The sequence below is a fragment of the Heteronotia binoei genome, chromosome 21, assembly GCF_032191835.1.
Source record: "Heteronotia binoei isolate CCM8104 ecotype False Entrance Well chromosome 21, APGP_CSIRO_Hbin_v1, whole genome shotgun sequence".
In the NCBI taxonomy this organism is placed as follows: domain Eukaryota; kingdom Metazoa; phylum Chordata; class Lepidosauria; order Squamata; family Gekkonidae; genus Heteronotia; species Heteronotia binoei.
The window spans coordinates 188,689,478-188,714,470 of record NC_083243.1 but is presented as its reverse complement, the minus strand read 5'-3'; the positions used below and the strand labels follow the sequence as shown (position 1 = coordinate 188,714,470).

General features: G+C 42.0%; 1 protein-coding gene across 1 annotated transcript in view; it reads right to left on the bottom strand.

Annotated features, from left to right (window-relative positions):
* Positions 1 to 2,913: 2,913 nt before the first annotated feature.
* EAF2 (ELL associated factor 2) overlaps positions 2,914 to 24,993 on the bottom strand; it is a 26,192-nt gene continuing 4,112 nt past the window's right edge. Inside the window, exons 2-6 of the mRNA XM_060262691.1 lie at positions 24,708 to 24,802; positions 19,568 to 19,704; positions 18,528 to 18,673; positions 8,983 to 9,240; positions 2,914 to 3,684 (exon numbers count right to left, since the gene is read on the bottom strand). Coding sequence (XP_060118674.1) covers positions 3,638 to 3,684; positions 8,983 to 9,240; positions 18,528 to 18,673; positions 19,568 to 19,704; positions 24,708 to 24,802 — 683 coding nt within the window. The 3' untranslated portion in view covers positions 2,914 to 3,637. The remainder of the gene's footprint in view (positions 3,685 to 8,982; positions 9,241 to 18,527; positions 18,674 to 19,567; positions 19,705 to 24,707; positions 24,803 to 24,993) is intronic.

Below are 24,993 nucleotides of genomic sequence, written 5' to 3'. Positions count from 1 at the left end.
AATGCATTTATTGTGCGTGCCCAGCTGCCAGTGTGCTCTGGAACAAAAAAAGGAACAAAAGGGAAAAGGAAAGGAATACAGAGCTTTTGAGTTCTTCACTTCATGGATCTCTTCCTGCGACTCTGTCTGCAGAGGTTAGGTAGATGGCAACCAGTGTTCCCTCGAAGGTAAGTTAGTGTGAGCTAGCTTAATTTTTTAGCCTCCGGCTCACACATTTTTTTCTTATTTATGCAGTAGCTCACAACTTTAATGCCAGCAGCTCACAAAGTAGAGTTTTTGCTCACAGGACTCCACAGCTTAGAGGGAGTATTATGGCGACTAAAACTAGCAACGGTGTCTTGCCTCTGGAATGCCCCCAACCTCTGGTTCACAATTACTTTTCTGTCTTTTAGGCACCAAGCCTAAACATACATCCTTCCCTTTCAATTGACCAATTGACCAAAAGTCAATTATTATCTTTTACTTGTTTTTACAGTCTGCTTCTAGTTTATGACTACTATTTTATATGCCCCACTAAACTTGTGTCTCTGCTTCTGAATACTGTGCTTATGTTTTGCCATTGCTTGATTTAGCACTGTTTTCAATACTGATCACTTTTACTATTTACTTTTATTGGATTGCTTTTACCTTGTGAGCTGCTTTGAGCCAGCTTCTGGAGAGGAGACATATAACTTTTAAATATATATATATATATATATATATATATATATATATATATTTGATTTTATTAATAACGAACACTGAACAGTGAACTTCTTCACCCAAAGGGTGATTAACACATGGAATTCACTGCCACAGGAGGTGGTGGCAGCTACAAGCATAGCCAGCTTCAAGAGGGGATTGGGTAAACATATGGAGCAGAGGTCCATCAGTGGCTATTAGCCACAGCTTATTGTCGGAACTCTCTGTCTGGGGCAGTGCTGCTCTGTTTTCTGGGTGCTTGGGGGGGCACAGTGTGAGGGCTTCTGGAGAGCCAGTTTGGTGTAGTGGTTAAGTATGCGGACTCTTATCTGGGAGAACCGGGTTTGATTCCCCACTCCTCCACTTGCACCTGCTAGCATGGCCTTGGGTCAGCCATAGCTCTGGCAGAGGTTGTCCTTGAAAGGGCAGCTGCTGTGAGAGCCCTCTCCAGCCCCACCCACCTCACAGGGTGTCTGTTGTGGGGGAGGAAGGTAAAGGAGATTGTGAGCCGCTCTGAGACTCTTTGGAGTGGAAGGCGGGATATAAATCTAATATCTTCTTCTTCTATTGTCCTGGCTGCACTGGTGGACCTCCTGATGGCACTTGGTTTTTTTGGCCACTGTCTGACACAGAGTGTTGGACTGGATGGACCGTTGGCCTGATTCAATATGGCTTCTCTTATGTTATGTTCTTAACAGGAAACAATCAAATGAAACAGCAGTGGATTACAGGGGTATTACTTGAGAAATTAAAACAAAGCTATCATTTGGAATCCTCTGATTCATCACCTAAGTGTCTTCTTTGGGAGGACGATGAGACAGGCTGCCATGCCTTCCTCGTCCACTCACAGTCTCTTAGGTGGGCAGCACAGGATGGGGTCTGTGACTGTGTCAGGGAAGCAGTCAGCTCAATTTGCTCTATTTCAATCAGCTGTGAAAATTCTTAAATAGTTTAGTCCCATCTTCCCCTTCCCTAAAAGGGCAGCTTTCCCAGCTGGTTGTACTGCTGGAACAAACAGCACCTCATGTAAATAGATGGACGGGTTGTATTTGGCTGAACTAGTGCTTCGCCTTGAGGATGTACAGCAGAGCACAGTTCAGGATACAAACGTCTCCCCTCATTGGTGGATCTGTATAATATGGGATGTAAAAGGAAGATACAAATGATCTTAAGGGACCCTTCACATCCGGGCCACTTGCTATTTGAGATCTTACCGTCAGGTAGGCGATATAGAGTGTTGAAGGCTAAGACAAATAGATTCAAGGGCAGCTTCTATCCAAGTGCCGTGGTTAGGCTAAATGCAGGGTTATGAATGGTTATTTGTTTTTAGATGCATTTAAATGGTCTATGTATATGTTCTTTTTTTTTTTTTGGTGTTGATGTGTTGGTATGTTTGTGGAAGAGCACCTCATTTCGTTGCTCTCATCTTTTTTGAGAACAATGACAATAAATCTATCTATCTATCTATCTCTCTCTCTCGGCTTGGCTTCGCGAACGAAGATTTAAGAAGGGTGCAATAGTCCACGTTTGCTGCAGGCTCGCTGGTGGCTGACAAGACCAATGTGGGACAGGCAGGTCCGGCCACAGCGGCTGCAGGGAAAAGTCTGATTTAGGGTTGGTCCTGTAGCAGTGCGATTCTTCCTCAATCTCCTTTTGTCCTCAAGACCAGCTATGCGTGTGTTCTCAAAGGAAGAGACAGCCTGGTGGATGGTGTGCCTCCATGCTTTGCGATCTGAGGCTAGGTCAGACCACTGGTGATGGTTGATGTGACAGGTGCTAAGGGATTTCTTCAAGGAGTCCTTGTACCTCTTCTTTGGTGCCCCTCTATTTCGATCTATCTATCTATCTATCTATCTATCTATCTATCTATCTATCTATCTATCTATCTATCTATCTATCTATACGTCACCACTGATGACACCACAAGCTACCGCAGCACAGTTTGCATACATCCTTGAAAAGTGTAAAAAGAGAATGTCTATGAATTGATCTTATATTTGCTTCCATTACGTTACTTGGAGGTTATCCTTACTTCAAAGCTGCCAAACAAGCAATGTCTTGTGTAACCCTTCAAATGTGTATATGAGTAATAGCCTGCATAAGGATGCAGGGAAAGCAGTACAAAATTGCACCTGTCAGCCCACACGTTGTTCCTCAAAAGTTCCAATACATGGTTTCTCTGGATACTCTGCCAACATCTATAAAGGATCAAATAAAAACAATGGCTCCCACTGAAGTGATAAATATTTTATTAAATTTGCAAAATCCTCCCCCAAAGGAATGTGTTGATCTGAACAATATTAGAGACCACACACGCTGTGCAACTATCTACTTTAGGTAGCAAGGTGAAACAACTATGAGTTGATCAAAGTTTATTACAAAAGGCCAAAGCTTATCGAGTCCTATTTGACAGACTGCAGACTAAAACCTGTACTATACAAGGAAATTAAGAATTTGTTTATGGTATTGCTGAACAATTACACGTTATAAGGAAGTTGGCCGTACTGTTTGGCAATTTTTTTGAACATAATTAACTACAATGGTTAAAAAATACACATCAATGGCTTGTTCTCTCCTACTTAAACATACAAAGGTTTTCAGGTAAACCTTAATCAAAAATGTATTTACTATAAACAAGAACTTCTTCTGTGTCTACATTATACACAGCCATTAGCTGGCTGAAATTTTAGGTACAAGAGGTAGTAGTGAAAATTGGATCTGGCTAAAAATATTAATACCAAATTCAGATATTCAGTAAAGCCACATTAAAATAAGTTATGGAAAACAGACTGTTGCTGAACTTGATTCCAAATGATAGTGTCAGAAAAATGTAGTCAACTTTATTGTCCAGGCTGGTAATACTCCTCTATCTTGGTCAGCATAACTCTAGTGCAAAACAACTGCCTTCTCATCTTCAACCAGGGAGGGAATGAATTACTGTAATCCTAAAATGCTCTCAGTCATCACTGTCACTTCCAGATTCACTTAACTGGAGATCATTCCCTAAAATTAAAGAAAAGTCAAAATGTTAACTTTGTTCATCTCCATTCAGCGGTAAATATAAGCATGCCTATTTTGAAACAGCATGATATGTCAGCAGTTCCTTATGCCACCTTCAGAAACTGTGATCACATGATCAACTAGGCTACCGCTGATTCTAACACTAGCCTGCATTACTGTCCTTGAAAGCAGCTTTTTTTTGCCAGTAAGAAATACCTGCAGCAAAAAAGTCAGAAAGCAGCAATGAAATGGAACTGTAAATCATGTTCAGACAGTGGTAAAGTTATGTGTGCATGCTGCAAACACATGGAACAAAACACTCCATTTTCTTTTTAAAAAATATTTAGTGTTTTATATTAAAACAGACAAAAAGACACAGTTATTCTATACATCCTTAAAATCCCAAGGCAAATTCTCAGTGTAAACGTAAAGCAGCTTTCATTATTATTCTGACTACATGTAGGGACTGTTACTAATATAACCTCTTTTGAAACACTATTTGCAGAGTTTGCATGCACAAACCATTGTATAAAGTTACATTCTGCTTTCTTAAAAGAGCGCTTATTCTCTTTACCTTCCTTTTTCATCACATCTACCTCAAGAAGAATATAAATTAAGCACTTACATAACATTTTCTTGCAGTTATGACAAAGCTGTAATCTTATTTAACTGCCATTCACTTCAGCAGAGTTTGCAAAAGAGGTTTCCCATTTAGGGTTGCCAACCCCCAGGTGGGTAGCAAGGGAGCCCCTAAGGGTTCTGTGATTAAACCAGCCTCCACTAATAAACAGTTTTACTTTAACGTTTATAAAAGAGCCATAAATAAACACTTAAAGCAATGAATTGCACATAAGGTGTGTCATGGGTGCTGGGGACCCTGCAGAGGAAGACGAGTCTGCCAAGGAAACTGTACCCCTGCCACCTGCACCAGTACCCCTGCCTCCTGCTGAAGAAGATCCCAGCCCCCCTGCCTCGCCCTCTCGGGTGGCTCGTGTGCGTGACTGCCTCCGTCAGGACCTCAGGGATCGGAGGAGGGCGGCATGCTCACAAGCAAGACGCTCCCTGAGCCCTGAGTTTTGAGAGGATTCTGGCCCTCCTAAGAGCAAGGATACTTGAGTTGTAACAGGATCCTGGCTGCCTCCCAGAGCCAGCAATTAGCCCAAATAGGCAACAGCCAGCAGAGGGCTATATAGCTGTGGGCTTTGGGAGGAGGCTTTGTGGAAGCAACTAGTCATCTCCCTGACGTTCTAGCATCCACTCCGGCTTGACTTTGGTTCCTGACTCCCTGACTTTGGCTTTTGACTTCTGGACTCCCTGACCTCGGCTTCTGGACCTCGGACCTGTGATACTTGCACAGTGATTTGGATTTGGCACCTCGGACACTCCTGCTTGCTGGCTACAGACCTCGGACTGCCTCTGGACTTTGCCTGACCCGGCCCCAGCCGTGACAAGGTGAAGTCGTACAATTTGCACAGTCCTTTAAAGGACAAAATTAAGTGAACTTATACAGTAAGCACAGTCTTTTTAAGGGACCAATAAGCCTCCAAATGATTTAAGTTAACATATTCATTTAAAGGAGCCACATCAAGTCTACAGATGCTGCAAACACTCATATAAAGCGTGACAAATCACATCCACTGTTTAAACCATTTGGTTGGAGAGAATTGCCCCCCAGGTGGGGGCAGGGGGTCCCCTCATTTGAAGACTCTCCCCCTGCTTCAGAAAATGGAGGGGGGTGGAATGTCTGCTGAGCACTCCATTACACCCTATGGAGATTGGTCCTCATAGGGTATAATGGAGAATTGATCTGTGAGTATCTGGGGCTCAGGGGGGCTGGTCTTTTTGAGGCAGAGGATCCAAATTTTCAGCATAGCATCCGATGCGTCTCCTAAAAAAACCTCCCAAGTTTCAAAAAGATTAGACCAGAGGGTCCAATTCTATGATCCCTCAACGAAGGTGCCCCTCATTCTCTGTTATTTCCAATGGAGGGAAGGCATTTAAAAGGAACGCAGTCCCTTTAAATGTGAAGGCCCAAACTTCCTTGAATACTAGTGCTGGGAGGCAGCAGCAGAAGAGGACCTTAGCTTCTGTGCTGTTAGAGCAGCCTTCCAGGGCAACTGACTGGCTGCTGTGTGAAAACGTTATGCTGGATTAGATGGGTGACTGGTGTGATCCAGCAGGCGCTTACGTTTTTAAAGAAAAAGGTACATATACACCTGTGTTATGTAAACCAAGAAGAGCAGAGCCCAATTTAAGGCACGATTTAGAGTATTAAACAACATAAACCCATACAGATAGCCGAGTACAAGATACTGGGCTGGATTTTATAGGTCTGTGTTAACAATGATGCATTCCTCTTGTGCCAGGAGTCTTCGACCAACATCACAGGCTCTTCTGCTGATAGAAGAGCCTCATGTGTCAGTGGAAAGCATTCCTATTAGTGGAACACATTTATATAGATTATGGGATAATCTTACAGAATTATAAAACCTGGGCTTCTTTTGTAGAAAAAGTCTAGCAGGGACTCATTTGCACCCCCTGACACCAAGCCAGCCAGAATTGTGTTCCTGTGCCTTCCCGCTCAAAAAAAAAGCCCTGATAAGAACTAAACACTTAAATGTAAGGGGGAAAGAATAGGGACAGTTATTTAAATGAAGATACAGTGTCAACTTGTTAGTGAACTACTTATTCTGCATCCTCTCATTCCATCCTTTAATTTTCCTTTTTTTAAATGTGTAATCCATTACAAAATGATCTGGAAGGTTAATATGATCCACCATTATTTTTGGCATGTTTCCATTGTTTGCAAAGAAGGTTCTGACTTATGTAAATGTGGAAAGATGATGGACGTTAGCAGTGATGGGCATGTAGGATTACTAAACAAAAACAGACAAGTGATAAAGAGGAGGATACCAGTCCAAGTAGCAGTATTGTCAGATCTGGAAAACTGAGTTTAAGTACCCTTTCAGCATAATGGGTTGTTTGTGAGGAAGGATTACCTTTCCTAGAAGATCCTCTAGTTAAAGTTCAAAGCAGTGTTTTAAGACCATTTTTTTCATCTAGGAAGTTTAAGCTTTCATAGTTCAAGAATTTGTTCCCAGTACCTCATTCTCATTCCCACCACTTATATAAGCACATTTATATAAGCGCCCCATCCTAGGCATAGGATGTCCCAAAGAAGTCCCAAAGAAATGTATTCCAAATTGAATGTTTTTGGGAACTATTCATAAGGGCAGCTCTACTCATTACAATTACTGTGGGAAACACTGTCAGCAGCAAATACAGAACACATTGATGTATTATGTTCATATGCTGTCATCTTGTAAGTACATGCATTTTTGAACTTTGATTCATGGATACTTATATATTTGTATTTAACGATCCACAAACATGCAGATTAATTTTGCAGAAACACTATCTATCGGTTGGATATTTTCACAGTTACAACGCATACAACTGTTAAAAGTAGATTCATTTTCAAACAAGTTTCTTGAACTAGTCAGAACACTAGAAAGAATGTGGCTTCACTAACTGAATGATACCATTCTTTAAATAGAATTCCAGAAATTTTATATAGCCTCCTGTGAGGGCTAAGAAGCAGCAGGCATGGTTGACTGGCTACCGCTTATTATGTATCCTGTTGGATTCTGATATTTATATTTTGTTTGGGCAACCGAGTGCAGCTTTCATAAACTGCCGTGAGTCCTTGGAAAAAGATAAGGTATAAATGCTCAAATAGCTAAAGATGGATAGATGGATGGATGGATGGATGGATGGATGGATGGATAGATGGATAGATAGATAGATAGATAGATAGATAGATAGATAGATAGATAGATAGATAGATAGATAGATAGATAGATAGATAGATAGATAGATAGATAGATAGATAGATAGATAGATAGATAGATAGATAGATGGATGGATGGATGGATGGATGGATGGATGGATGGATGGATAGCTAGATAGATAGCTAGCTGGATGGATGGATGGATGGATGGATGGATGGATGGATGGATGGATGGATGGATGGATGGATGGATGGATGGATGGATGGATGGATGGATGGATGGATGGATGGATGGCTAGATAGCTAGATAGATAGCTAGATAGCTAGCTAGCTGGATGGATGGATGGATGGATGGATGGATGGATGGATGGATAGATAGTAGAAAGATGATAGATAGATGATAGATATCTTGCAACAATTGTTTGCTATGGAAGTTCAAAGAATCAAATAGAAAAGAGCAAGAGTCCAGACGCACTTTAAAGACTAACAAAATTTGTGGAAGGGATGAGCTTTCGTGAGACACTACTCATATCTTCAGATACACAGCTACTCACCCTGATCCATCTCAAAGTATCAAGCTTCTTTATTAGTTTTTGAAAAAAAACCCTGCAGAGAAGCAGCAAGGCTAAAGGTGTTAACAGAGTGACTTCTCAAAATTGTCACTCAATTGTCACATATATTACTACAGAACTAGACTAAAGGAGTTTTTCAGATAAAGGTAAAGGTAGTCTCCTGTGCAAGCACCAGTCCTTTCTGACTCTGGGGTGACGTCGCATCATGACGTTTTCACGGCAGACTTTTTACGGGGTGGTTTGCCATTGCCTTCCCCAGTCATCTACACTCCCCCCCCCCCAGCAAGCTGGGGACTCATTTTACCGACCTCAGAAGGATGGAAGGCTGAGTCAACCTTGAGCCGACTACCTGAACCCAGCTTCTGCCGGGATCGAACTCAGGTCGTGAGCAGAGAGTTTGGACTGCAGTACTGCAGCTTTACCACTCTGCGCTATGGGTCTATAGAACTAGACTAAAAGAGTTTTTCAGATAGAATTTCCCTATTCTGTCATTGAGAATATAATGCGCAAGTAATTTATATACATACATAACAAAGAAGGTATATGATAGCATCCTGATGTTGAAGCTTAGCGTGTCTGGCTTTACAGACAGATCTGTCATTCTGTGGTGCAGTAGAAGTAAGATCATATTGCACCAGATGCTGGAATAGTGCTTTTTGTGGAAGCTGTAATTTGGACATCCAGTAAAAATGACTGTTTTTTAATCTCAAAGTATACAGCTCTGAAGAAGCCAATGCCGTCTGCGATATTATAGATGGTGCAAGCTCTAATTTAGTATCAGTGATCAAAAGAACTTTTATCCCAACTTTTTAATCAATACCAGTAGGTCAAACCCTCATATCTAGAGACGGTTTAAATTTCATGAGTTATGAAAACATGCAGTTTCCTTTTCAATCCCTGAAATCCAAGCTTAACAAGGTATTCTTTTTATATACTTACGCAATGTGTTTATCAGGTGTCCACTGTTTTCTTTACTTTTGTTATATCCAGTATCCACATCACGGAAGGTGTGATGTGATACAGCAGACACAGGAGGCTGCATTTGCAGGTACGGCATTGATACGGGGAGGGATGTCTTTTCATCTTCTGAATCGCTAGAACTATTGCCGTTGCTTGAAGAGGATGATGAACTCTTGGATTCTGATGAACTATCAGAACTACTCATCTGCTCTATAACTTTAGCTTCTGCCTTGAGCTCTGAAAATAAGAAGAACAAGGATTTCCAAGATGAAGAGGACATAGTTGTCTATAGTCCCAATGTAGAAAGTTATGACTAAAATGAAGTTAGCGCAATAATCAGACAATGAGAGAAGGTTTTTCTATCTTGTTTATATATTTTTCCAAACGTTGCATAGCGGATAGTATGCCAATCTTGAACTGGGCGTTTGCAATAAAAAAGGCCAACGCCATGCTGGGAATTATTAGGAAGGGAATTGAAAACAAATCAGCCAGTATCATAATGCCCCCTGTCTAAATCGATGGTGCTGTCTCATTTGGAGTACTGTGTGCAGTTCTGGTCGCCGCACCTTAAAAAGGATATTATAGCATTGGAGAAAGTCCAGAAAAGGGCAACTAGAATGATTAAAGGGCTGGAACACCTTCCCTATGAAGAAAGGTTGAAACGCTTGGGGCTCTTTAGCTTGGAGAAACATCGACTGCGGGGTGACATGATAGAGGTTTACAAGAAAATGCATGGGATGGAGAAAGTAGAGAAAGAAGTACTTTTCTCCCTTTCTCACAATACAAGAACTCGTGGGCATTCAATGAAATTGCTGAGCAGTAGGGTTAGAATGGATAAAAGGAAGTACTTCTTCACCCAAAGGTTGATTAACATGTGGAATTCACTGCCACAGGAGGTGGTGGCGGCCACAAGCATAGCCACCTTCAAGAGGGGTTTAGATAAAAATATGGAGCAGAGGTCTATCAGTGGCTATTAGCCACAGTGTGTGTGTATGTATAAAAATTTTTTGCCACTGTGTGACACAGAGTTTTGGACTGGATGGGCCATTGGCCTGATCCAACATGGCTTCTCTTATGTTCTTATGGGAATACCTCACATTCAAACATTCTACTCATGAAGGCTAGCCTAACCTGCCTCACAGACTGGCAAGTATTTAAGGGGGGGAGAAGTAATGCATCCTATTCTAAGCGTCTAGGATGCAGGGTGGGATTAAAGAAAAACATAACAAATAGTACCTTTACTGCTTCTTTGGTGGTGGAGTGGGCGGACAGAAGATACCAAGCTGTCCAGACTGTGCCATAACCCCATTAGGCAACAAGTTTATCCCAACAGCTTTAGAACGATAAAACAATTACAGTCACAGCAGTAGCTGTTTAGTAGGTCCTACCTGCACAACTATGAGATGAGCTCGTCACATGAAAACTGACTTCCGTCAGCAATCCTATTGCATCAACTCCCACTGCGCTACACCACCACAATCAAAGCCTTTCAACCTGTTGCACTGGCAAGCAAAAAGCCAATCCAGACGCAGTGTTATTTTTACATAAACCAGCCCATATGGGAAAAAGTTAGCATAGCATGACCGAAATGTGACCGCCGGAGGCTCAAGAATCCATGTGAATGCACCCAGATTATCAATATCAAGATCTGCTTCGAGAAGCAATTCATATCTTCAACGAGTAACAATCCAAAGCAGACGGTGTAGAAAAGAAATGACTAGCAGAAAATCAATATAATAATGCTTGCAAGAACCTTTGCTAATCTAATGCTTCTTCCCTCAGCTTCACATTAATGTTTTTACAGCAAAATTCGTAGTGATTCATATGCGCTGATTTTAAATTTCTCCCTAAGTCCTTTCAGCTTTATTGGCTTGCATAAAAGCTAAAACTAAGCAAGAAACTAGCAGGTAACATGCTTCGTGTGCGATGGTATAATTGACGCAGCTACATGTGTGCAGGGGAGGACTGCTTTGGTAATTGGTGAGTCACTCAGAACAGGTTCTTACTTAACTAACCAACCCTACAGAAAATGGTCAGTTTTAATGTGCCCTTGAACTCCCTCCCCTGAACTTCTAGCTACTTTTAAGTGATTATTTAGGGAATTAAATGGCAAGACTTTCCGTCAGAATTTCACTGCAAAGAAAAACTGCACAAAACAACTTCTTTGCATTGGACCCTGCCTCACAAGGATGCCCTTATTATAAATCAATATCACTACCACCCCTTGGTAGTAATTCACCAACCAATTAACATCTTCCTCCTCCTCACACTCCAATGGAATGTTCAGCACACTTGAATTAACGAACTATTCCAACCAAGAATTAAATCTTCTCAAAAGGAAGTATAACAGCATTCGGGTTTGTAGAATCTTTCGGGCTCAAGTGCCGTGTTCTACTGGAGAAAGTTTTCCTTCCAGATGTTTCGTTCTCAGCTGTGGAGAACATCCTCAGTGGCGTTGCAGCCGGAGCAGGCGCTCTGACCTTCTTGGCTGCTGTGCATTGAGTGAGGCCAGGGCTGCTGGAGAGCTGCTATTTCTAGGCTGGAGGGGGGGGGTGTTGAGAGGGCAATTGGTTTGTGGATGTGCCCATTGTTTGGTGGGGCTTCCTGGAAGTAGAATAAGAGTAGGCACCTGCTGCTACTTGCATCTGGCCTCACTCAATGCACAGCAGCCAAGAGGTCAGAGCGCCTGCTCCGGCTGCAACGCCACTGAGGATGTTCTCCGCAGCTGAGAATGAAACGTCTGGAAGAAAAACTTTCTCCAGTAGAACACGGCACTTGAAACCGAAAGATTCTACAAACCCTAATGATGTTACCAGCCGTGAAAACCTGAAATCTTTGATATAACAGCATTACTTTCCAACCATCAGAGGTTTCTGGAGCCAGCTTACCAACTATAGCCCAGACTTTATTTTGTAAAATCAAACAATGCCAGACAATAATGGAAACCTGGTCACCTGATAAATCAAAATAACTGAAAGTTGTATTTAGGCAACTAGGTTATATTTGCAAGGTAATTTAGTCAAATTCACACATAACGCATTCTTCCTACTGCTGGGGAGAAAATTCTTAATGCATGAGTGTAATGTGTATCTTGAATAGCTAGTAAAATATGCAACTACTAGGTACTCTCACATTAAAACGTTCATCCAGCAGCAAGCATTCTCAGAAGTAAGGGCACAGCCAAAGTAAGTCAAGGGAAAAAACAGAAAGGTGTATGCATACAGTCACCATCTCCAGAACCAGCACGGACAATGAACCAAGTGACAGACTAACACAATTGAACTGCTGTCTTTTACACTGTTTCTGCACCAGTATTCTAATAGGGTGGCACTGCTATAATTACCTGAATCTATTCACCTGTAGTGGGAGGTAAACATGACACAAGCATGTTTTAGCATTTTTTAAAATGAGATTACAGATTATTTTGATACCCCCTTAAGCAATGCTGCTATTTAATATGTTTAAAACTCATTGAGGGTATATAACGCCCACAAAAATTGCTTCTTTTCCCTCCTTGACCTCGCCTCTTTGTTGGAAGAAATGTGGAACTCAAGGTTCTTATGCACGTTGCTAGTGGGAATGCCCCAAAATTGAGAAATTCTGGATTGATGTTCTTCAACAAACTGAAGCTATCACATCTTATTCCATCCCTTTCTTGCCTGATTTGGTTTTCTGTAATAACTGGGGCAGTGTATAACTTCCCAAAAATTTGCAGCGAACCTATCAGCCTTCTAGTAGCTGCCAAAACATTCACTGCTTCGTATTGGAAGGCTTCCTCAGCACTCATAAGAACATCCCGATTTACTAAGGTGTTGGAACACTTCATTATGGAGATTACAGACCTTCAAAAGTCAAAAAATTATCCTAAAAGCACTAACTTCTCAGAACAGTGGCTGCCTTTGCTGAACTACATTTCCTCCAATGACATTACTCCCAATAATCCCACTTACTCAAACACTCTTTACCTCTAATTTTCGCCATACAGTCACACACTTTTCTCTTTCCATGCTTCAATGAGCAAACAGAGTTCTTTTGAATGTGACACAGGATGAGATACATGTTTTTTGTTGTTCAGTTGCACAGTCGACTCTTTGCGACCCCGTGGACCAAATCACGCCAGGTCCTCCTGTCTTCCACCATCCTCCGAAGTCTGCTCAAATTTACGTTAGTTATATCAGTAATGATGTCCAGCCATCTCATCTTTTGCTGTCCCCTTCTTTTGCCTTCTGTCTTTCCCAGCATCAGGATCTTTTCCAGTGAGTGCTCCCTTCTCATTTGTATTCTCAAGGTATTTGAGCTTCAGCTTCAGAATCTGACCTTCTAGGGAACAGTAAGGGTTGATTTCCCTTAGGACAGACTGATTTGATCTTCTTGCAGTCCAGGGAACTCTCAAGATTCTTCTCCAGCACCACATCTCAAAAGCATCTATTCTTCTGAACTTGGCTTTCCTTATGGTCCAACTCTCACAACCATACATTACCACTGGGAATACCATAACTTTGCCTATATGGACTTTTGTTGGCAGGGTGATGTCTCTACTTTTTATTATACTGCCTAGGTTCACCATAACTGTCCTCCCAAGGAGCAAACGTCTTTTAATTTCATGGCTACAGTCACCAACTGCAGTGATCTTGGATCCCAGAAATGTGAAGTCTGTCACTACTTCCGTGTGTTCCCCTTCTATTTGCTAAGATGTGATGGGGCCGGATGCCATGATCTTAGTTTGATGTTGAGTTTCAAGCCTACTTTTGCGCTCTCTTCTTTCACCCTCAACAAGAGGTTCTTTAGATAGATCCAAGCGGGCAGCCATGTTGGTTCTTTAGGTCCTCTTCACTTTTTGCTATTAGAGTGGTGTCATCTGCATATCTGAGGTTGTTGATGTTTTTCCCGGCAATCTTAATTCTGGCTTCTGCTTCATCCAGGCCAGCATTCCGCATGATGTACTCTGCATATAAATTAAATATATATCCTTGTCGAACTCCTCCTATTCTAAAACAATCAGTTGTTCCATATCCTGTTCTGATAGTTGCTTCTTGACCCTTATACAGGTTTCTCAGGAGACATGTGAGGTGGGATGGTGCTCCCATCTCTTTAAGGACTTACCACAGTGTGTGGTGATCCACACAATCAAAGGATTTAGTGTAGTCAATGAAGCAGAAATAGACATTTTTCTGATACTCCTGTGCTTTCTCCATAATCCTTTGAATGTTGGCAATTTGATCTTTAGTTCCTCTACCTCTCCGAAACCCAGCTTGAACTTCTGGTAGTTCTCGATCTACATACTGCTGAAGCCTAGCTTGTAGGATCTTTAGCATGACCTCGCTGGCATGTGAAATGAGTGCAGTGGTGCGATAGTTTGAACATTCCTTGGCATTACCCTTCTTTGGGATATAAACTGATCTTTTCCAATCCTGTGGCCACTGTTGCATTTTCCAAATTTGCTGACATAATGTGTGCATCACTTTAACAGCATCATCTTTTAGGACTTTGAATAGCTCAACTAGGATACTGTAATCTCCATTGTTGTTAGTAATGCTTTCTAAGGCCCATTTGACTTCGCACTCCAGTATGTCTGGCTCAAGATCAGTGATTTCACCGCCATGGTTGTCAAGAACATTGAGATCCTTCTTGTATAATTCTTCTGTGTATTCTTGCCACCTCTTCCTAATATCATCTGCTTCTGTCAGATCCCTACCGTTTTTGTCCTTTATCATGGCCATCTTTGCACAAAACGTTCCCTTGATTTCTCCATTTTTCTTGAAGAGATCTCTTGTCCTTCCCATTCTATTATTTCCCTCTATTGCTTTGCATTGTTCCTTCAGAAAGGCCTCCTTATCTCTCCTTGCTGTTCTCTGAAAATCTGTGTTCAGTTGGGTGAATTTTTCCTTTTCACCTTTGTCTTTCACATTCCTTCTTTCCTCAGCTATTTATAAAGCCTCATCAGACAGCCACTTTGCTTTCTTGCATTTCTTTTTCTTTGGGATGGCGCTGATTGCTGCCTTCTGTACAATGTCACGAACCTCTGTCAGTTCTTCAGGCACTCTATCAACTCTAGTTCCTTAAACCAATTCTTCACCTCCACGGTATATTCATAAGTGATGTGATCAAGGTCAAACCTGAATGGCCTAATGGCTTCCCCAGTTTTCTTCAATATAAGCCTGAATTTTGCAATGAGTAGCTCATGATCTGAGCCGCAGTCAGCTCCAGGTCTTGTTTTTGCTGACTGTAAAGGGCTTCTTCACTTTGACTGCAGAATATATAATCAATCTGATTTCTGTATTGCCCATCAGGTGATGTCCATGTGTAGAGTCGCCTTTTAGGTTGTTGGAAGAGGGTGTTTGCTATGACCAGCTTGTTTTCTTGACAAAACTCTATTAGCCTGTCCCAACCTGTGGCTGGCTAATCCACCCCCACCGACCAGAGCCGTGGTTCCCCAGCCCGCACTGGCCAGCTCCCTAAATGCTCAGGGGCTGAGGAAGCAGCCTCCACGGTGAAGCGGGTCCAGCTCGCCCTCTCGCCAGGGGCAGAAGAGACATTCTCGCAGGAACTAGGCAGTCGGGGCACATGCAGAGCAAGGCTCCCGGTTTGAGGAAAGTGGTGAGGGCCTCCCAACAGGCCCAAGAGGAGGTAGTACCTGGGCCCCAGGAAAACAGCTGGCAAAGGCACCAGCAAGGAGCTGCGCCCGCAGCCTTGGTGGCCTGTGCTGCTGCACCAAGACCCACCCACACATCACTCCAGCCTCCCAGGGCCGGAGAGGCCCAAACACCTGACAGGCGATGCCCCATGGCATCCCAGCTTACAAAGCGGGGTGGGGCCAAAGGGAGGGCGTGGGGAAGTGGGGGCACCAGGAGCTCAATAAAAGGCGGCTGTACAAGTATGTCGGGGAGGAAGTGAGGCTGATGCCAGACAGGTGCTGCAGGCACAGAGAGAGGGAAGAGCCAAGAATCGTAGCCAGGGAGGAGAGCAGTGGGTGACGTAACCCAGCCTCCTCCCGATGACAGTGACACCAGGGACCCCAAAGGGAAGGTGACATAGCCTTTGCCCGGCTTCATTTTGTTCTTCAAGGCCAAACTTGTGTTGTTCCGGTTACCTTTTGACTTCCTACTTTGGCATTCCAGTTCCCTATTGGATTTATATCCCACCCCCCGCTCCAAAGAGTCTCAGAGCGGCTCACAATCTCCTTTACCTTCCTCCCCAACAACAGACACCCTGTGAGGTGGGTGGGGCTGAGAGGGCTCTCACAGCAGCTGCCCTTTCAAGGACAACCTCTGCCAGAGCTCTGGCTGACCCAAGGCCATTCCAGCAGGTGCAAGTGGAGGAGTGGGGAATCAAACCCGGTTCTCCCAGATAAGAGTCCACGCACTTAACCCTATGATGAGGAGGACATCTTTTTTGGTGTTAGTTCTAGAAATTGTTTAAGATCTTCATAGAACTGGTCCACTTCAGCCTCTTCTGTGTCAGTGGTTGGGGCATAGACTTGGATTACTGTGATACTGAATGGTTTGCCTTGGATATGGACCAAGATCATTCTGTCATTTTTGAGACTGTATCCCATTACTGCTTTCCTCACTCTCTTGTTAACTATAAAGGCCACCCCATTGCTTCTACAGGACTCTTGCCCACAGTAATAGATGTAGTGATCTTCTTGAGTTAAATTCACCCATTCCCATCCATTTTAGTTCACTGATTCACAAAGATGTCGATGTTTAGTCTTGCCACCTCGTTTGACCACATCCAGCTTACCTTGATCCATAGATCTTACATTCCATGTTCCAATGCAGTATTGCTCTTTGCAGCACTGGACTTTCCTTTCACCATCAGACACAGCCACAGCCACAGCTGAGCATCCTTTCGGCTTTGGCCCAGCCGCTGCATTCTTTCTGTGGCTACTTGTACTTGCCCTTTGGGCACATATGTATATTTTATAAATGTTCTGTATATTTTATTTCTTAATCTCACATCTAATTTGATGTATTTTTGGTAATCTGATGTATTTTTGGTAACTTTTAGACGACCACTGTATACTTCAATCGTTTTGATTTTCTGTATTCCATATGCAACTGATCCATTTATATGTAATGTATAATCTCTACAATTATTCTACTTCCTTCTGCAAATTCTTATCAAATATTTTTTAAATTTAAAAAACCTCATGGAGACTGAAATATGTGGAAAAGATACCACTTGTTTGTCCTGTGCCACATTTTAATACAGGAGATAAGATTTTAGTCTGTTTAGAACATAAGAGAAGCCATGTTGGATCAGGCCAATGGCCCCTCCAGTCCAACACTCTGAGTCACATAAGAACATCAGAGAAGCCATGTTGGATCAGGCCAATGGCCCATCCAGTCCAACACTCTGTGTCACATAAGAACATCAGAGAAGCCATGTTGGATCAGGCCAATGGCCCCTCCAGTCCAACACTCTGTGTCACATAAGAACATAAGAGAAGCCATGTTGGATCAGGCCAGTGGCCCATCCAGTCCAACACTCTGTGTCACCCAGTGGCCAAAAAACCAGGTGCCATCAGGAGGTCCACTAGTGGAGTCAGCACACTAGAAGCCCTCCCATTGTGCCCCTCCCCACCCTAGCACCAAGAATACAGAGCATCACTGCCCCAGACAGAGAGTTCCAAGAATACGCTGTGGTGGCCACTGATGGACCTCTGCTCCAGATGTTTATCCAATCCCCTCTTGAAGCTGTCTATGCTGGCAGCCATCACCACCTCATGTGGCAGTGTATTCCATGTGTTAATCACCCTTTGGGTGATTTGGGAGTTTATTTCTAATTTCTTTCTAATAAACTTAGCCTGCAATTTAATAAGTGAGCTATAAACCAACAACCACCACCCAGAAAATTACAATGAACTCATCTGTTGTATCGTTCAGAGGACTGATCCCTTCTTTGCGATACTCTAAGATTGGTTTTCAAAAAGCAGCAATACAGGCATAGTTTTTACTAGTGATACTGCAACTGAGCTGCATCACATAAGACTACAATGGGGGCTCACATTATTAATGCCCCTACATGTAAAAAAAGAATTCTTTCCAAAGAAAATCAGAACATCAGCCAGTTTTCTATTTGCAAGGGATGTTTTAATAGAATGACATTCATTTATGAGACCTTAACTGTCTGTAGAAACACAAATCTGTTATCATGAAATTTTAAGAGTCCTCAGCAGACAATAAATTGCATTGACACAGTGCAGGGGCCCACCAGCCCATGTTTCATGAACACGATAGCTGTTGACATAGTAATTGGGCAACATGTGACCCTATTCACGTGAACAGACACCATGTCTGGAAGAAAAGTTCACGTCGCCCAATTCACACAATACAGCAATCACACATATTGTGCTTCTAAAGCATGTAGCTGACAAGCTCCCACTCCACATGAATGGAATGCAAAGTAACATCTGCAGAACACTACGGTTAGCCTGCAATCTCCAAATCCTGAAATTACAAACTGAGTGTAAATTTAAGCCTCTGCATAAACTTCTAGCAAGAGATGTAGTTATAATTTACCTCTTTCAATATCATCCATAGGAGAAGTTGGAGACATCTTTTCTTTTGGTGTAGAACACTTAACACTGTTTGAAATCTTATTTGCATTTCGCATTAGTTGTTGCTGCTGCTCAATGCGAGACTGGACCTTACTGCTTCCTTCACCTCTGTATGAAAGGGTTAGAATTTTCAGATGTCTTCAAAGAATAAAGTCCTACTCTGAGAATTTTGTGAGCTGTTCTGTTTAAAAAACAAACCATTTGGGCTGCACAAGAGGCTTAAATCCAGTTATTACAATGTGAACCAGACTATGGCTTTCAAACGAAGCTTATTTTTCACCAGCAGAAGTCAAGGTTGGAGCCAATGGAGCATTTCTGTGGACAGAAGAATTCCCATCTGTGAGATACCAATTTCTTGCCTCTCCCAACCTGTTGCAGGCCCTCAAGAAAGCAGCATTTCAGGAGGCATTTTAGACTACAACAGATGGATGGAGGCAAGAAAGTCGCTTTCAGAAAACAAATCTGCCCATCCGTGGAAACATAAAACCAGTGTGCTTTTTGACGCATCATCCCCACACCACACCACAGTGTGCAAAGTCAAAATAAAGGCATCTGTTTATTAACAAGGAATTACTTGGAATTAAAATGGATTTACACTTCTTAAAAACAATTACATATAAAGTCCAACCCTGTTGAAAGCTATTCAACGGGTTTGATTATCTCATCCATAGGGGTGATTGCCACATTTATCTGGTTATAGGTGCCCAGGGATCTCAAGCATATCCTGGGAAAGTTGAGAAAGTTTATGAGAATTAACCTTGGTGTGTGGAAAGGGTCACACACAAAGACAGGGCTCCATTCACGGCTTTCATGCTTAAACCTAACCTTGAGAAATAAATGTACTTCTCCTCAAAAGGAACATATAATATAGCTTTGGAGTAAGAAGGCTGAAGTAATGCTTGGTTAAAGATGTATGTCACCTCTTCTGTTTCCTAATTTAGCTATGCCTGCTTTAACTACAGTATTTTCATAATGAGTAAAGAAACAGCAGCTTTCACCCACCTGGTCTTCTTCACAGTGATGTTGCTACTCAGTTTCTCAAGTCTACATTCTCCAGTGTCATGGTTAATAACCAATATGCATTCTTTTTGATACGGCTTCTTGGAGCCCTTGAAAACTGTTACTGGTGGAGTTGAACCCTTTTTTAAAAAAATGAGAAAAAAAATACTGCTACTACAGGCAATTATAAAGCTGCATTTTTCCTAAGGCAAACAGCTGTTCACTTCACAATGAAAGATCCTATACATTTCACAACAATGCTCGAGAAGCATCTGTTTCATGATTATAAAACTCTTTTCTACTGAATGGATTATGAAGGAATGTGAGATAACCACACAAAAAAACCGCAAGCTTCCTTCCTCAAATTATGGGGAAATAATTAAGTACGAAGTACATAAAGAATAATTCACAGAAAAATAACAATCTTTAAGGTCATCAATATTCTCTCTCTCTCTTTCTCAGCTATACCTGTAAGATAAATTTCCAAGATGTGCTGTTTATTATGCCCTCTGTTAATATTTCAATTCAACATTTGTTTTGTATTTCATATTAGTTTGTCCATTACTAATTCAGAAGCTTACTTTCTATGTCTGCTTTTGTCTTGTTTGTAGAGTGGTGGTTATTCCCGGGGGGGGGGGGGTCCTCCTTTTTTGCATCCCATTTAAAACTAATATTTTTTTTTTACTACTAAAATAGATAGATCCAGACAGGCAGCCATGTTGGTCTGAAGCAGTAGAACAAAGCAAGAGTCACGTAGCATCTTTAAGACCAACAAAGTTTTATTCAGAATGTAAGCTTACATTCTGAATAAAACTTTGTTGGTCTTAAAGGTGCTACGTGACTCTTGCTTTGTTCTACTAAAATAGTAGAATAAACTTGTAATATCAAAAAACGAACCGATTTTTCATGTTCTTCCAATGTTTGTTATAAACTGAGTTTAAATTCAGACCTGGGGTGTATGTGCATGTGAGAAAGGGGTGACTCATTCTCTTCACTTCTCATAACCATATCATATTCAGCTCCTTAACTTCAAAACTGGAACAATGTGCTAGTTACAGTCAAAAAGCAAGTCCACTTTGGCATCAGCAGTTGCAATCAACCATTACCACAGACAGAACTATCCACTTTTCCCCCAAAACTGTACCAAAACAACACGTCATCAAAGAAACTTTCAGACAGCCTGGTACCTGCTCATCAAATGATTTCAAGAGTACATAATATTAGCTATGTAATCTACCAATTTTAAGGATATTTCAGCATATTTTAAAACAATAATTTGATCACCTTACCTAACACAATCACCACATTGCCTTGAATCTTTCACTTTTGTCTTCTGTTCAATCAATAATAATAATTATTATTATATATTATATATATTATATATTATTATATTATATAATAATATATAATTATATATTATTATTATTATTATTATATTATTATATTATAATCAATTATTATTATTATTATATTTGGACTTATATCCCGCCCTGAGACACTTCGGTGAGAAGGGCGGGATATAAGTCCAAATATAATAATAATAATATTAATAATAATATAATAAATAAGAATGTAGATCTGGGGGTGTCATGTATACAGCCCACAGGCCAGAACCAGCCTGCCGAGGGTTTTAATCCAGCCCCGCAGCAGGGGGGAATAGCAGCTGTGGAGCCACATGGCTCTTCCTGGGGAGAGAAGTCTCTTTCCCACCCAGCCATGTGTGTGCCTTTTAATCTTGGTGCTGCTTCCCTCCTGTGGGATTAATTAGCTTCAGTGGAGTCTTTTTGGGGAGAGACTCAGGCATGCGCCCCTCCCCCTCTCTTTTGGTGACAGTCAGAGGCCGCCTGCCTGCCTGCCTGCCTAACCGCCCCTCTTCTGTCTGCTCTAAGAAGTTCCTCTTTTTGCCCCTTCCTGCAAGTGGCTGGAGGTGCTCAGCGTGCTGGTACCTGTGCTTTCCAGCCATTTCCAAACACCACACCACCCACCTCTTCAGATCTTCGTCAGTGCACTGGTTTGCCAGAGCCCCGTCCGGAAGGGAAGGCAGGTATTTGTTTCAGAGAGGTTGTGAATGCAAACTGTTAGAATTGGGGTTCATTGTTTTATTTTGGCTGCAGTGTGTTTCTAATATACTGGACATGCAATCCTAAAGACAATTTCCTAGGAGTAATCCCTACTGAATAACATAGCATTTACTTATAAGTAGACCTCAGGATTGCTCCCTGAATCTCTTATTGAAGTATTGATGCAAGCAATGCAAATGAAACACTTTGCTTTTTGACCATTTCCTCCTGCTTCATTTGTTGACAAATTATTTTCCACAAAACCGGTCACTGGTGCCAAAAAGGTTGGGGACCGCTGCTCTAGAAAGTGCCTCTTTTTGCCTCTTGCTGCTGGCTTTGGGTGGCTGGAGATGCTGAGCATGCTGGTGCCTCTGCTTTCCAGGCAATTTCAAACACCCTTCCCAAACACACACACCTCTTCCGGTCTTGATCAGATTTTTGCATGCTTGTATTTTTGCACATTTGTACTGGCCCTAGGTTTCTGTCTCAGTGAGACTGCCAGAACCTCAGCTGGAAGGGAAGGCAGGTGTTTGTTTCAGAGAAGTTGTTTGGACTTTTGCATTTGGGGGTTATTGTTTTATTTTTGGCAGCACTATATGTGTGTGTGTGTGTGTGCGCGTCCATCACCTAAAGCCATGCTGTTTGTTCTAGGACTGGAATGACAGCCCCTGAGAATAGCAGAAGCATTCTGAGACTGGAATAACAGCTCCCAGGATGGAATGACAGTCCCTAAGAAGAGAATCTGTGCTCTAGGACTGAAACAGCAGTCACAGCAGTCCCTGGAAATTGGCTAAGTGCTCTGAGAGTGGAATGACAGCCGCTGGGATAAGCAGAACTTTTCTGGGAATTGAATGACAAGGCATAGAGTAGAATAATAACCCCTGAGATAAGCAGAACTGTTCTAGGTCTGGAATGACAGACCCCACAGTGGAATGTGAGCTCCTGGGAAAAGAATCTGTGCTCTATGACTGGAATAGTGCCTGTGCTTTCCAGCTGATTCCAAACACCCCACCTCTTTAAGTCTGCATCAGTGCACTGACTGCCAGAGCTCTGGATGGAAGGGAAGGCAGGTTTTTGTTCCAGAGAGGTTGTGTGGGCTTGCAAAGTTCACAATGACCAGCCATTTCATTTTTTCCCTATTGGCTGTTTATCTCATTATGTATACTAAACCCACCTTCCACTATATTTTAATGTATTTTTTCCTAATGGCAAACTAGAATGATGTATATATTTGTGTTACATATTAAAAGGTAAATTAGTTGGACTGGAAAAACCTCTGGGAAAGAAATGCCCTCATTTGGGCCCAGGCTTATTAGCAATAGAATAATTATCAGGCATTCTCACATTCTGACATGTTACTGTTTTATGGTTTCCCATGCTAATGAAACCCAGATCAAAGGTTTTCTGAATTTGTTAATTTTACTATTCTGCTATTGAATTTTAACTTTGTACCACTTTGCATTCCAAACCCCACCAGCTATATGTGGCTCTGCTTACGGTACCTCATTCCTTGTCTGAAGAACATATATGAACATATGAAGCTGCCTTATACTGAATCAGACACTTGGTCCATCAAAGTCAGTATTGTCTGCTCAGACTGGCAGCGGCTCTCCAGGGTCTCAAGCTGAGGTTTTTCACACCTATTTGCCTGGACCCTTTTTTGGAGATGCTGGGGATTGAACCTGGGACCTTCTGCTTCCCAAGCAGATGCTCTACCACTGAGCCACCGTCCCTCCCCATGTGCATGCACACGAAAGCTTATGCTCTGAATAAAACTAAGTTGGTGTTAAAGGTGCAATCGACTCCTATTTTGTTCTACTAAATAATGCAGTTTGCAGCTGGATTTTTACTATGTGAGAATGGCAAAATTCACTTCCAAACAATTGCTGTGTGAAAGCACCCACTGTGTCTGAAGGCAGACAAATTTCAACTTTCTGTCTTAATGGAAGACAGCCTCCTCCAAAATTTACCATCCAATTTGAGCCAAAGAATCTAGAACAGGGGTGTCAAACTCATTTGTTATGAGGGGCAGATCTGACATAAATGACACCTTGTCAGACCGGGCCATATTGGGCCGGGCCATGTGTCTTCCTATTTAAGATTAGGTAGCAGAAATATAAACTTTATAAGGGACACAGGCAAACACAATTAAAGAATTTTTTAAAAACTTAAAGTACAACATGCTTAAAACACTAGCACTTGTTGGTCTTAAAGTTGCTTTCTTTGTATTTCTCCAGTGGGATCAAGGGAACTGGGCAAAGGAAGCTCTGGCTCTTTCCTTCCCCAGGGGACCAATAGAAAGAAGAGGGGATTGGCTCAGTAGCTCTGCTGTATGATTGAAAGAGCCTGGCAAAACAAACTATTCCTCCCCCCCCCTTCCTCTCCACGGGAGGCGTCTCAGCCAATGGAGAAAATAGAGGCTTTGCTCTGTAGCTCTTGTGCAATTGAGCAAGCCCAGCAAAGCAAGCTGTGATACAGAAGAGAGCAAGAGAGAGGGAGAAGGAAGCAGATGATAGTGAGTTACTTGTGGACCTGATATGAGCCCTCCGGGAGCCTGATTTGGCCCCTGGGTCCCATGTTTGACACCCCTGATCTAGAAACCTCAGTAAATGCAGCAGAGACTCGATTACCCAAATATCATTTATTCACACCTCTGTTACTGAAGTTACAATAATAACATAATGTTCTTCTCTCTTATTTTCACACTTGAGATCTGTTCATAATTGAGGCTGCAAATGACAGAACAGCTCACAAAGGCTGTGGCACTAAATATCCTTACATGGAAACGAGATCTGTTTCACACTTTATACAGTAATCACCTTTGTGGTAGCTATGCTGATTTTCCAAGAGTAAACAAATACAGCGGACAGTTCCCCTACATACTTGAGGAAACCTTTTGGGGAGCATTAATTGACTGTAGCTGCCCAATCATGTTCAAAAAAGCACATCTGTCTTTCTCACTGTGCGGGTTAACCATAGGAAACACAGGAATAACCCTGGCAAATGTGGTTGCTGAATCAGTTTTTAAATTCGTGAAGCGTCATGCTTAAGACATACGCTGTACTCTTTTTATTCATTCTCACCTCAATATTTGGTAAAGTTATTGTCACCTGTTCACCTTTACCAACTTCAAGGTCTCCTTCACAAGATGTATCGATTGATGCAGGTTTGAAGTCATCTGAATAAAGAATAATAAAACAAGTAATAGGGATGCTTTTGAGGGCTCCTTTAGGCAGTAATGCATTCACAGTCAAGATAGGGAAGTGCTGGTCTCATTCAGTGATATTTTTTTCCAATACAGGCTTAGTTACAAACTTATCCAAGCGCCTACAGCATTTAAAGTCCAGAAGGTCTGGCTGATATATATCT